The following is a 13,481-nucleotide window of genomic DNA, read 5'->3' on the forward strand; positions in this document are numbered from 1 at the left end:
TAAAGGTCTTGATGATGGGCAATGCCACCGTTATTACATCACCGAACAGTCCTTGTCATCCTTGCCATCCTTGGGCGGGTTCTTCCGCATCTTCGCACTCTTAGGTGGTGCAACTTCCATAGGTGCGCCATTCCCACTGACAGCGGCACGGATTGCAGCTAGGCGTAGTGTAGCGCGCTCGTCACCAGCATCTGCTGCCTTGACGTACCAGACATTGGCTTCGAGAATATCGCGGCGGCACCCAATGCCCATCTCAGTGAAGTACCCGACAGTATATTGAGCTTTGACGAAGCCTGTGGTGTTTCAGTCAGTATTGCATAGGCATCGTATCACTTCGGACCGGGCCACCTACCTAAATCCGCAGATCTGCGTGCCCATTCGTAGGCTTCTTCCTCGTCCTTTTCGAGTATTGGATCAGCTCCAACTAAATACCAGGCACACAATCCCATCATAGCTCCCGCATGGCCACCCTCAGCTGCGCCAGTATAGAAATGGACACTGAGAGCGGGATCCCGCGGGCAGTTCAGCTTGCCATGTTCGTAAGCATCCCCCATGCGAAAGCTCGCCTCAGCGTGACCAAGCTCGGCTGCTTGGGTAAAAAAGTTCCGCAGCATAACTCTGATCCTTGAAGACGTCTTCGCCGTAGCCCGTCTCGTACAGTGTACCGAGCTGGTAGGGAGCGGCATTGTAAATGGTGTCGGAGGATTCAGTAGCCCGCTTCAACCATTTGATGCCTTCACGATATCGAGTCTCGCCGAAGTCGCCGGCGAGGCAGGCCTTGCCCAGTCGAGTCATGGCGCCCGGATGGGTCTTGGATGCCGCAGTTCTTAGATACTGGATAGCCTTCGCAGGATCTTTGCGACAGCCCCAGCCAAATTCGTAACATAAACCAGCGCGGTAAGCAGATTCGGCGTGGCCGTGTTTCGCAGCGAGAATGAAGAGGGGAAATGCGGCGTTATAATCCTCTTTTCCTTTGTTAAAAAGGCCCGAAGCATACCCATCGGCGAGGTAATATTGCGCAAAAGGGTACCCGCCATTGGCCAATCGTGTGAGGATACTTTTGGCTTCACGCACTAGCTCTGCAGGAGAAGGTTGTCCTTCTTCGTTTGACGTGGCTCCCTCCTTGGAAACTTTCCTTTTCGGAGTTTCCCCAAACGAGACACCTTGTTCCTGGGCTGAGGCAACGAGAAAAATGGCAAAAGAGTATTGGATCGAGGGGTCGTTGGTCTTTTTCACGTTCTGCCTGTACATTTCGAGCGTCTTCTGCGTGCTCAGCAACGAGGCATTACTCCCCACATTAGTTCGAAGCTGAGAATTGTCGATAGTGATCGGTGCTGGCGCTGGCTGGGGGTACGGAACGTTCAGTAGTTCTGCATACGAGGTTGGGCGTGCATCCGGAGATTTGCGCGTCAAGCCGGGCGACCGCCCTCTTGGACTCAGGTCCGAATAAACCGAGTACGTCGACTGTGGCCGAGGCATCGAACTCCTCCTCTGGAACGCCGCCGAAGTTGGAGTAAGATGTCGATTTATGGCCATCCCCTGTTCGTTAAGGTTGACGGTCGATAATGGCCTGGGGTCGACGTCTAGAGGGCCACTGGCGACTCTAGGTGAAGCCATGGGCTGGTGGTGGTGGTATTGCAACTGTGGAACGGGTTGCTTAACAGAAGCGCTATCATCGACAACCGATTCTTCCGGCGAAGTCCCCTCTGAGAGAAGTTGACTGTCGCCTACATCTTGTGACACGGAGCTGGCGTTCGTCGCAACCGAAGACTCCGTCGATGCCATCTGCTGAGTACCGGACGACGTATCCGTGTCACGGCTACGCCGGAGACCATCACCGTTGGCCTCATGATCACCCATACTTTCTTGGGGTGACGTATCAGAGCTTGCACGAAGCGTGCCGGTTGCGTCTGAATCTGACAGCCGTCCCTCACCCGCATGCTCTAAAGCTGCAGGCTGCATTGGTTGCGCCTGCGATCCTTCAATGCTAACGTTTGAAGGTTGGGCCCAGTTGTCGGGGTGGAAGCTGACACGAACTGGAGAGACCGGCGCAGCTCTCATCTTGGGAGCGTCCGGTATCGCCAGCGGGGAGGGCTTGGAGTCGCTTTCCTCAGTCCCGCTCCATCTATGGCGCTCTGGCGAACGATTGGGGGCTACCGTGGGCTTCCGTTGTGTAGGTCGGGTCGGAGACGGCGGATTCAGCGGCGGGGGGCTGGAGGTCACGGCAGCCATTGCACAAGTCTGGAGACCGTTGACGACCGCGAGGGCGTTACACAGGACCGTCTAACCGCGGCAGCCAATTCCCATATAGCTTTTGACTTGTATTCAAAACCCAAGGTACAAACGAGATCGGTTGGCTGCCCTTTTTGCAACAAAATCGACCCTGTTGCTCGAGTTCCCAAAACCCCAGCCGTCCAGCAACAACTCGGACAATTCTTTGTGCCGTCGCAACAAGTGATGTGGTGATTGTTACGGCAACAAACGGATCAGGGGAGGCAAATGGACATGCGTAGGCCAAGATGGGCCAGGGAGTCGAAGTCGGCGTTTCGGAGTTTGATGGGCGACTTCTGACGAAAAAAGTGCGACAAGGGCAAAAGCTGTGGAGGGTATCTCAAAATAAGTCTGATATCTGATGCAAATGTTGGAAAGCAGCGCATATGGGCAGGAAAAGTGAATAAGACAAAGGCCCGCAGGACAAGACCAAGGCTGTTTGCGCTGGGGGGTTGAGGCAATACAATAGAGGGAGGCTATCTTGGACGTCGCCGGCCGCTGGGAGAGTCAGCCAAGCAACCAGTCAGTCAAAGAAAACAACAAGAAAGTTGAATCGGAAAATAGACTTCAAGTCAGTAACGGGGGAAGGTGCAGGTGGTATGCAAGGCCCCTGGGGCGGGCACTGGGGGGGAGGAGGCTTTAGCGGGTCGATCGCCTGCTTTTCAAACTCGTTAGGGTACCAGCCGTAAGTCATTCTCAATGATGGGGAACCGAACCAGCTGACTGGAGGTGGTGAGGAGCAGGCGACTGTGGACTGTGGGCTGGCTGTACATACCCTAGGGAGAGTAGTCCCCTGGCTTGTACTGGCCAGGTACCAGCTAGCCTGCCGCAGAAATGGGTCCCAAGTTCAAGTTCCCAACTGACTGCCACTCTGTCTGTTAACTCGGTTGGTATCTTGGCCGGTATTGCGCCCTGGCACCTCGGAGCTGAACGTGGGCGAAGGGGCTGGTCTGCTTGGGTGGGACGGACCATCGAAAGACTGAGCCGGCTTGTACGAGGGAAGACCGATCTCGACAATGGACAGGACAAGGCGGCCGGACGAAGAAGGCATGATGTGCTCAATGGGAATGCGAAAATGACCACCGCTTTCTTCTCTCTTCCGCCGGATCAACTGGAATAAAGAAATGCCATGGGTGACAACGTGTGTAGAAAAATACATGTACTTACTCAGACCGAGTGAATAGTGGATATCAACTGTATTTCAGTGACTCGATTCCTACCCACAGGCAGTCACCAACTGCCAACCTGGCTCAAACCAAAAACATGCGACTATGCGCAAAAGTGTGTGCCTACCTACCTACCAACTTCAGGGCCTCTTGTAATAAGAAACGGACATCTCGAAGAAATTGGTAATACGCAACTCTGTATAGTAGTAATTAACCACTCACAGGATATGTTTGAATGTGCACTAGGAACTGGCACGGAGAACCCGGGTACTAGCAGGTGACAAGAAGCGAGCATAGGCAGAAAGGTAGTAACAGGCTGGAGGGGACTAGTGTTGTTAGTGCATGTGTGGATGTCGTGATGTTTGTTACTCATTTCATCAGTGCGTTTCGGGTTGGCACCGTCCATGTTGTGTGCTCGGCTGCATGGCCGGTCGAGGACTGCCTTCTCTCGCCAGTCTGTCGACTTCTCCTGCTAGAGGACCGGGCGATTGTGTCAAGCAATCAACAGAGGCGCCCTTGCCAATGGTGTTACGCGGGCTGCAACATTGGCGAGCGTCCCGCGCGCCAACAGGGGCCGATGCCATCCCAACGTCCGTCAAATCCTATAGAAAATCTATTTGAAAAGTCGAAGGCGGCCTGCGGGAAATTTGAAGCTGGCGGTTACCTCTGTCCCAGCTGGCCAGCCCTGCGAGAACAGAGTTGCTGCAGGTGTTCCCATCGTCCTCCCGCTCGGGATCAGCTATGTAGAACTATCGTATGAGCCATATGCCTATGTGCTTATGGCGGCTGCAGGCCGGCCGGCCTTGAGTTTGGATCGGCAACTCAATCCCTACAGCAAGTGCATGTACTTCGTGTAGGGGCGAGAAAGTTCCACTTTGTCCAACGTCTCGACTGACGTAATGCCCAGTGTTCCCAACCACAACTGTGTATTCGGGCCTGGTGGTTATATCGAGCCGAGAAGATCTTCGCAGGCCAATCTCGCAATTCAGGGTGTGGACAGTGAAATCGTATGAGTTTGCTAGGGCATCGGTGGAGAAGCATGAGGAGAGAGCACACAATAAGTACACGATAAGAGGTATGGAAGTCGGAGGCTCGATACAATGACAGGACACACCTTTGACCTCTTCTCGTGCTACGTGGGAACTGTCTCCGTTGCGATCAGCCGCTCTTCCGCCAGTACCAGAGAGAGACAGAGAGAAAAATTGTTTCGGTGCTATTGATAGCCACATACCGATTCTATAATAAATAGTAGTAAGATGCATGTAAGTCCAGACACCAATGCGATGCCGCCTATCCGCAGCAGCCGCCCCTTCGTACCAGGCGTCTCGTTCTCAGCTCAGCAAGGCGAGCTGTCTTGACCGTGTCAGTTGACTGGGCGTGGTGTGTTTTGGGCATGGCATCCATGGCAGGGATTCCCATCTGTTTCCTCGTACGCAACGCCGCGCCAAGAATTGATTTGCAGTGCTTTTATTACTCCAACCTGGCATCGTGAAATCTCGACCTGCGGGTGGAAAAGTGGACTTGGACCCTGGAAATTGCATGATCGCAGCTACTAACCTAACAGTCGGTATCCACGTAATGATCCTTGTGCAAAAGGGGGGGTTGGAGGTGTACTGCAAAGAGTTGACACTGGGCTATTTCTTCCAGCTGCGAAGATAGCCTCTCACCAATTCCATTGGTTTTCCCCCCGCGAGATGCCATCGTAATACGGATAAAAAAAGACCTCAAAAAAGAAAAACACGAGGAGGAAGCCATTGATACGCTCATCGAAGGGCTCAGCTAAGCGCGCCCGAAATATCTTAGCGGGGACAGCCACGTCTGCATTGGGCTTCTGGTGTTGCTTCACTACATTGGTAACTCTCAGCCTGCAGCTGATGCATACGTACATGCCAACGTACTTGATTGATTGAAACACATTCTGTATACGACATGTGAAATCCGATAGCCTCCACGTGGAATTCGCCGGCTTTAGAAAATGCAATCACTCTCGTATATCGTCGTAGGCATGTCTGCATCAATGCAACCTGAAGCCGGAGCGAATTTTCTATATCTGGCGGACAGCATGGGGTTCGATTCCCACCCACTATACGTTAAGTACCTACAGAACGCACCTTAAAACCCCTCCATCATAAACCCCATCTTCGTAGGAAGTACCTGGCAAGTATTCACCCAAGTGTAAGGAATTGACAGCTACCCTATGTACCCAATAAGCTGGTCCCTTGCCGGGGCTTGCAGCCTAGCGTCTCTCGTATTTAGCATCGATTGCATCTTTTTGGGACATCCATTGGGGGCTGGGCCATCGCCATCGCTTAAAGAGGAAGAAAGAGAAGAAGAAGAAGAAGAAGAAGAAAAAGCCTTGGGCATACGAAAGATAGTCCCCATGACTCCCGGGGGGAGGCTCACAAGAAGACTGTGTTCGAAGATATTGATCGTAGCGTATCAGAGAGTCACATCAATTCTAAGGACTCGGCTTTGCCTAATGCCGCCTGGTTACGAAGACAGCCTTCCTTAGGTGGGCCGTTGTTCCGCACAGCGGTATCCCCGGCCGGGCAGCGTTTGTTTGCACAACCTCTCACTCTGCAGTCGGATTGCGCTGCGACGTGCAATCCCTCCCTCTGAGGCTCTGACTCGTGGCGGCCACTCTTCCTGTGCAGTATCCGAGGCAAGGTTTCGAAGCACTTTATGACACCTTTCATCCTGAAATTGAGGAGAGCAAAGCAGAACATATCGGTCTTGACAGGGGTATGCCGGTTTCTAACAGTCTCTCCTCCGGGACCCTTGAATCGAAACCCGACAATGGCTGTCAAAGTCAGATCTATGGAGCTTGGTTTGGTTGTTCCAGGAGTTTTGACCATCTGGTGGAACAAGCGATGCAGTTCTCCGGCTTCAAGATCTACCGCCATCGTAAGCACGGCTTCTCCCGATCACTGAGGTCCACGTCGGAATCCAAGACTGGAATGACAATCTCTGCTTTGATTCGCGGCGTTTGATGCGCACGCCCACCACGGCGATTTCATCTTCCAGATACATACTTCAATGTCAACCACAGTCCATCTACCCACATGCATACCCATGTATTCCCACGTACGATAGACCGTGAGGAGCCGATCTAGGTGGCTGCATCTTGAATTCGTGGAACTGACTCTCGTTTGTTCCGATGCCTGAAACTGGCTGTTTTGACATGACGCTGTGCGATCCAAACCCTGAGTTATGGTTCGTTAGTGGATGACGTCTCGTAGTTTGGAAAACGCGGTATTAAAATACCTACCTGCATATCAAGCACCTACATCGCAATTGAATAAGCAGCTTCAGCAGGCTTGTATAAGGAGCTATAGGGAGGGCCTTTGCGGACAATCCTTCGTATAAGGTATTGTGGGAAGGTATACAGCGTAATAGCTTGAATTTGAATAGTAAACCGTGCATGGAAAGACTCGGTCACACCAACAAACCGTTGGTACAAATCTGCGAGCGAGCGTTACACAGAGTAAACTACATGTAATCACCGAACATATCAAGGCTGACTGACAGTCATTGCCCACCGACTTGGTATGCATGGGTGGAAGAGGACCATTTCGGCATTTGTAAGAGGCCGATGGAGGACTGGATGCTCATTCAAACTTTGTTGCCTCAGTGGCAGTTTCACTGGTTTGGTCGGCATCCGAATACAGCTCCCGAGCGAGATACTAGAGGACCTCTTTCCGAATTAGAAAGTACTCCATTTTGTACATGTATCGTAGACCATCATGAATGTGCATGATCTGCCCAGGCCGTTGCCAAGACAGCATAGTCTAAACAAATGGAAAAAGGCCAGGCTTTTTAACCGCAACTCAATTCAATGAAGCCCTGTCTGTCGGCAGGCCAACCAAGATTAGGTGAGATGCTGCTTATGCCTTCCTGATTGCACAAGTACATTGTCCGGGTCTCGCTACGGCTTTAGCCTCGTCAAAGAACCCAATGGCCGCCCCCGATAAGGATTCTTAGTCGTCCTCTAGCCTGGATGGGCTCAGTTCTAGAGTTGTGACGCTGGATGATTGGTAGGTCGTAAACACGAGAAGGCCAAAGAAGAAAAGAACGAATCAGCCAAACAACCCCCTGGCACGACAGGCAGGGATCTCCCTCCCATACAGTGTTGAAAGAGCAGGCACAAGCAGAGGCCAGGCCCAATTGATACTGTCCCATGCCTTTCAGCTAGAATCTAGATCCCTGGCCCCCATTCATTACTGTGGCCAGGATGCAAATCGGACAAAATCAATCGAAGTGGACCACCGATTTGATCCCTTCCTCCAGCCATCTCCTGCCCAGTGCCCAGCGCCCAGTCCAGTCGAGCGAGGGCAGTGACGACACCCAGCCGCTTCTCCTTCCTCTCCATCGTTCCAATTGCATCGCTTCTGTCACTACTTGCACTGATTTCTATCTTTCGCTGCCTCGTCCATAATACGCATAATCTTGCATGCTTGCCTACCTTGTTACCTGCTTCAAGGGGCGTATTCCGCGCTCCAACCGACTCGAAGCGAAGCGGACGGCCCTCCTCGCAAGGCCAGCCTACAGTCCGAACAACAAAGACCCACGTGGGTATTGTCATTCAGCAGACGGTTCAAACTGGAAACGACGCACGGCGTCCCATCTGTCCTTCCTCCTCCTCTGCAGATTTGGCCTCGCCTGAGCTATCCGCACCTCTCATTCTCGCCTTGAAACGCTCTGCTGTCTATCGCGGTGCGCAGTGAAAGAGACGGCGACGGCGGGAAATCACTCCAATCAAAACCTCCAACCCGCGGCTTTCGTTAGCGGTCCAAGAGAGGGAGAAAAAAGGGGAAGCGGGGACCCAGCCTCAAGAACCCAAGCAGCCCAGAGCAGCCCAGAGCAGAGAGCCCAGGATCGGCAAAAGGCCTCTTTTTACCCACGCTTGCCAGCCCTTGCCAGCCCGCAGTTGTTGACTTGGACCTGGTGCTGCGACTTGCTTTCTTCGCGCATCAGTGGCACCTGACCCCGTCTCTCAGTCCTGCACTGCACCCGAAGCGCCCCCTGCCACCTCCCCAACCCACACACCACACCACACCACACACTTTGGCTACGGTAGCGCTACCGACCTTGGTTTTGGTCGCAGCGCCAGAGCAGGGATCTCCCTCCTAGGTGCAGCGCTGACTGCCATTCTTGTTGCCCGCTGCGACGAGCCCACCCATCAATTGTACGTATTGCCTGCTTTCTTCTGACACGGCATAACAGTGGCTTGCTTGTTTCTGGGAATGGTCTGGTCTGGTCTGCCAGTTTCATTGTCGCGAGAATCTCACCGTCCGTCATCTTCCCAATCCACGTTGGCCGTTCACATCCCCCCTTCTCATTTTGATGCTTTGACGTCGCTTCTGGATTGTCATACGCCGATATCTGGCGTGATTTGTACTTTTTTTTATAACGAACCGCGCCGGTTCGCGCTGACGGAGAGGACATCTACCCAATTGCCCGATCAAAGTCTGTGCTCTTCTTCTCGTGCTACCGTCATCAACAAGAGCCCGACATTTCGCTTTTGGCCTGCTGTTCGCGGCGCCGCTTGCTAATACTGCTGTTCGCACAGGAAAGGATGTCGCTCCCAGAGAGGCCGGGGGGTCGGCCGTCGCACGAGACGAGAAGCTCGTATCGACAATCCCCGTCGCGGCGTAACCGCCCCGGCGATGTTGAGACGGGAGGATATTTCCCAGTCACCGGACAGGGCCATCAACGTGCGCCTTCCACCGCCTCTTACGCCGAGACGAGTGATCACCCTAACGGCACAACCGAGAGACTGCCCCTGTCCCCAGATACGGAAAGTGGCGGGTTCCCTCGTGACGAACAGACCATCTCGCGCAAAAGGAGCCTGATTCGCCCAGAGAGGAACCGCATCGGAAAAGACCACCCAAACTATCATTATCGAAAACATGCTGCGAATATGGAGGTGTTGCCGTCGTCCACTGGAAATGACCCAATTCTGGAAGACCTGGATGGGACGACGGATCTGTCGACGGCCCGCTCTCCTGACGATGGGTCAGAAAACTCGCCTCCGCGAAAGCCGCGTAGGGGTGACCCCGAAAAAGTAAGACACTCAAGGTCAAAACGGCGGCGGGCTTCGGGAGGCGGTCGGTTGGCCAAGGACGCGAGGAAGAGGCAGCAACCGAAGGAGGTCCTCAGCCCTCCTAGCCCGTGGAATTTCTACTGCGCAGTGGTCACGTTATGGTGTCCCGACTTCATCCTCAGCTGTTGTGGGTGGAAATCGAAAGCTGAGAGGCGAGCGTGGCGAGAGAAGATGGGCCTTATTAGTCTCATCTTACTCATCATGGCCATTGTGGGCTTCTTAACTTTCGGTTTCACGCAAGCGGTCTGCGGCTCGCCAGTTACCCGTCTCCGCGTCAACGAGGTCGGCAACGGCTACATGATCTTCCACGGTACGGCTTATGATCTGACGAAGTCTGGACACCCCCGGCGGACGGCATCCCTCTCCGGTTGGACAAGACTTTGCCCAACATCTTGTACGATTTGCCCGAGAAACATGGTGGACAGGATGGAAGTTTCCTTTTCCAGAATGTCAACGGCAAGTGCAAGGGTATGATCACCGCGACCAGCAACTCCGATATCCCGCGCAATGCCAATGACCCTGATAGCTTGGCATGGTATTTCCCTTGCAAACCATTCAACCAGGACGGTTCCTCCAAGCCTAACGACACGGTCACTTATTACCCTGGGTATGCGTGTCACACATCTCAGGCGGCGCGTGATGAGTTCTACCTCAAGCTCCACTCCACCGCGGACGTCTTCTACAACTGGGCTGATATCAAGAACAACTCACGAAATTTGATGGTCTATTCTGGCAATGTGCTGGATCTCGACCTTCTTTACTGGTTCGATGAGAAAGAAGTGGATATTCCGGATCGCTTCAAGGAGCTGCGAGATCGCGGGACCATGGCCAACCGCCTCATTCATGGGCGAGACATTACCCGGTCATTCCAGACCTCTGCCGACAAACAACTTGCTGAATGCTTTGAAGAGATTATCAAGGTTGGCACCGTTGATACCGACACAGTCGGCTGCATTGCATCCAAGGTTGTGTTATACCTCTCCCTTGTGCTCATTCTGTCCGTTGTTGTTGCAAGATTCGGTCTGGCCATAGTCTTCCAATGGTTTATCAGCCGGAAGTATGCGGCTCCCAAAACATCACAGTCAGGGAACAAGAAAAAGAGAAACCAGCAGATTGAAGATTGGACCGAAGACATCTACCGCGCTCCGCCCCGGCTGCCTGGTGATTTAAGCAGCAGTGTAGGTGGCTCGGATAGAACCAGCAAGCGTGCCAGTACATTCCTTCCTACCACCTCGCGATTCTCAGCAGCCTATGGTGTTGACCGCAATCCTCGGCGCCCCCAGCCCACTACCATGGCTAGCCAAGCTTCCACGGGGCCGCTGTTGCACCCCAACTCTATGTATAGGCAAAGCAACGACAGCAGAGCCAGCTTCCTCAACTCAGACCCCTATTCGAGTGGCATAAACCCGGTGGATAGTTTTGGTCCTGCTGGGTTTATACACGAGGCAGTTGTTCCACAACCTCCCGCCGATTACCAGCCCTTTGGATTCCCCCTAATCCACTCGATCTGTCTTGTCACGTGTTACTCCGAGGGCGAGCTGGGTCTGCGAACGACACTCGATTCGATTGCCACGACTGATTACCCCAACAGCCACAAAGTCATCCTCGTTATCTGCGATGGTCTCATTAAAGGCCATGGGGAGACCATGACCACACCTGATATCGCTCTTGGTATGATGAAGGATCATGCAACCGCGCCCCAAGATGTCGAGGCATTCTCATACGTTGCGGTTGCCAGTGGAGCGAAGCGGCACAACATGGCTAAGATCTATGCTGGCTTCTACGATTACGGCGCTAAGTCCGCCGTGCCTCTTGAGCGTCAGCAGCGCGTACCAATGATGGTTGTAGTCAAGTGTGGCACGCCCGACGAATCGAAGAAGTCCAAGGCCGGAAACCGCGGCAAGCGTGACAGTCAGATAATATTGATGTCATTCTTGCAAAAGGTTATGTTTGATGAACGCATGACGGAACTTGAGTTTGAGATGTTCAACGGTCTCTGGAAGGTAACCGGCATCTCTCCCGACTACTACGAGGCTGTTCTCATGGTCGATGCCGACACGAAAGTCTTCCCTGACAGTCTTACTCACATGCTTTGCGCCCTCGTCCGCGACCCGGATATCATGGGTCTTTGCGGCGAGACCAAGATTGCCAACAAACGCGACAGCTGGGTCACCGCTATTCAGGTCTTCGAATACTTCATCTCCCACCACATGTCGAAGTCATTCGAGTCCGTCTTTGGTGGCGTCACCTGCTTGCCTGGATGTTTCTGCATGTATCGTATCAAGGCTCCCAAGGGTGCGCAGAACTATTGGGTCCCAATTCTTGCAAATCCCGATGTCGTGGAGCACTACTCCGAGAATGTGGTCGACACACTCCACAAGAAGAATTTGCTTCTTCTGGGCGAGGATCGATACTTGACGACTCTTATGCTCCGGACCTTCCCCAAACGCAAGCAGGTGTTTGTTCCCCAAGCCGTCTGCAAGACAACTGTCCCCTGATACCTTCATGGTCCTCCTATCTCAGAGACGCCGATGGATCAACTCTACGATCCACAATCTCATGGAGCTTGTTCTTGTCAAGGACTTGTGCGGTACCTTCTGCTTCAGCATGCAATTTATTATATTCATCGAGCTGATTGGTACCCTCGTCCTGCCTGCGGCCATTGCTTTCACCTTTTACGTCGGTTAGTGGCACCGATGTAGTCTGCTGAGGAGTAACACGCTAACGTTTTTACAGTCATTATTTCAATCGTACATCAGCCGCCGCAAATTATACCCCTCGTCTTACTGGGTCTCATTCTTGGCCTCCCTGCGGTATTGATTATCTGCACTGCGCACTCATGGTCCTATGTTGTCTGGATGTTCATCTATCTCCTCTCTCTTCCCGTTTGGAACTTCATTCTGCCTACATACGCCTTCTGGAAGTTTGATGATTTCTCTTGGGGTGATACTCGAAAGACTGCTGGTGAAAAGACCAAGAAGGCAGGCATCGAGTACGAAGGTGAATTCGACAGCAGCAAGATTACCATGAAGCGCTGGGCCGAATTCGAGCGCGAGCGACGCATCAGGGAGAACAACTACTGGGGATCAAAGGACAACGTCGCGGATAGTTGGCCCAATGCTGATTTACCGCGGAGACACCCCTATGACGACCAGTATTACTCAGATGCCTGAGCATTTTGTGGTCTGATCGGAAGGAAGCGCGGCCAGGCGGCTCTGGTGCGCACGGGTGGGGTACAAGCAAGGTATTAGAATTGCGGTATATATTGCCTATATATGGGGCTGAGCGGACTTTACCTGTCCAGTTCACGCAGGGGCTTTTTCTTTTAGCGGGCGTTGCTCGTTTTCTTTCTTGATTATTCGGTATAGAAAACCGGCTACTTACGAAGGCATCGAATCGGCGTCAACATTGCAGGCGAGCATTGCTGCTTTACGGTGGCAATCATGTATACAACTACCACAGATGGGATAATATCCCAGGGAACTCTTAATACCGATAATTGATATGATTCATGACAGCATATATTGTTTCTCAAGCCCCTTGATCATTAGTATGCCTGCATTACTACTACCACTCAAGGACATGCAAAGCTCAGCCACTGGCACCATGTGGAAAGATAGACAGATGGTTGGTCGTACAAGCGGCCTGGCCACTGGCTTTATACACGGTAGCAGCAGTAGTGGCCTCTGACGCCCGAGTCGTCAGGTGGAGGGAGGTCATGCCCGGCTCGTTGGTCGTCCTGTGTGCATCCGTCTACCCGTCTGCGTGTGTGCTGATGTTGTGCTAAGTTGTAGCCGAACCCGTATCGGTCGTGTTCGTCATGCGGGGAACACTAGATTTGAATCAGCCCTGTCGTGTCACTACTTGTGCGTGCGTATGGTGTGTGTGTGTGTGTGTGTGTGTGTGTGTGTGTGTATGGTAGCTTCTCGTCTGCCAGTAGT

The 13,481-nt window shown here is 52.9% G+C and overlaps 2 protein-coding genes across 2 annotated transcripts; one reads left to right on the forward strand and one right to left on the reverse strand.

The window, feature by feature from the left end:
• Window positions 1-33: 33 nt before the first annotated feature.
• PG986_007898 (uncharacterized protein) lies at window positions 34-2,232 on the reverse strand (the record flags this gene model as incomplete). The annotated part of the gene is made up of 3 exons (XM_066844120.1): window positions 34-293; window positions 353-616; window positions 666-2,232. 3 exons carry the CDS (start codon window positions 2,230-2,232, stop codon window positions 34-36), a joined length of 2,091 nt encoding a protein of 696 aa, XP_066700232.1.
• Window positions 2,233-9,012: 6,780 nt separating this feature from the next.
• Window positions 9,013-12,713, forward strand: PG986_007899 (chitin synthase 4; the record flags this gene model as incomplete). Its single annotated transcript, XM_066844121.1, has 4 exons — window positions 9,013-9,850; window positions 9,874-11,996; window positions 12,064-12,223; window positions 12,277-12,713. The coding sequence occupies 4 exons, from the start codon at window positions 9,013-9,015 to the stop codon at window positions 12,711-12,713; spliced, it is 3,558 nt and encodes a 1,185-aa protein (XP_066700233.1).
• Between the last annotated feature and the right edge of the window lie 768 nt (window positions 12,714-13,481).

The sequence above is a fragment of the Apiospora aurea genome (genome assembly GCF_038362705.1).
Source record: "Apiospora aurea strain CBS 24483 chromosome Unknown utg000005l_segment0_segment0, whole genome shotgun sequence".
NCBI lineage: Eukaryota > Fungi > Ascomycota > Sordariomycetes > Amphisphaeriales > Apiosporaceae > Apiospora > Apiospora aurea.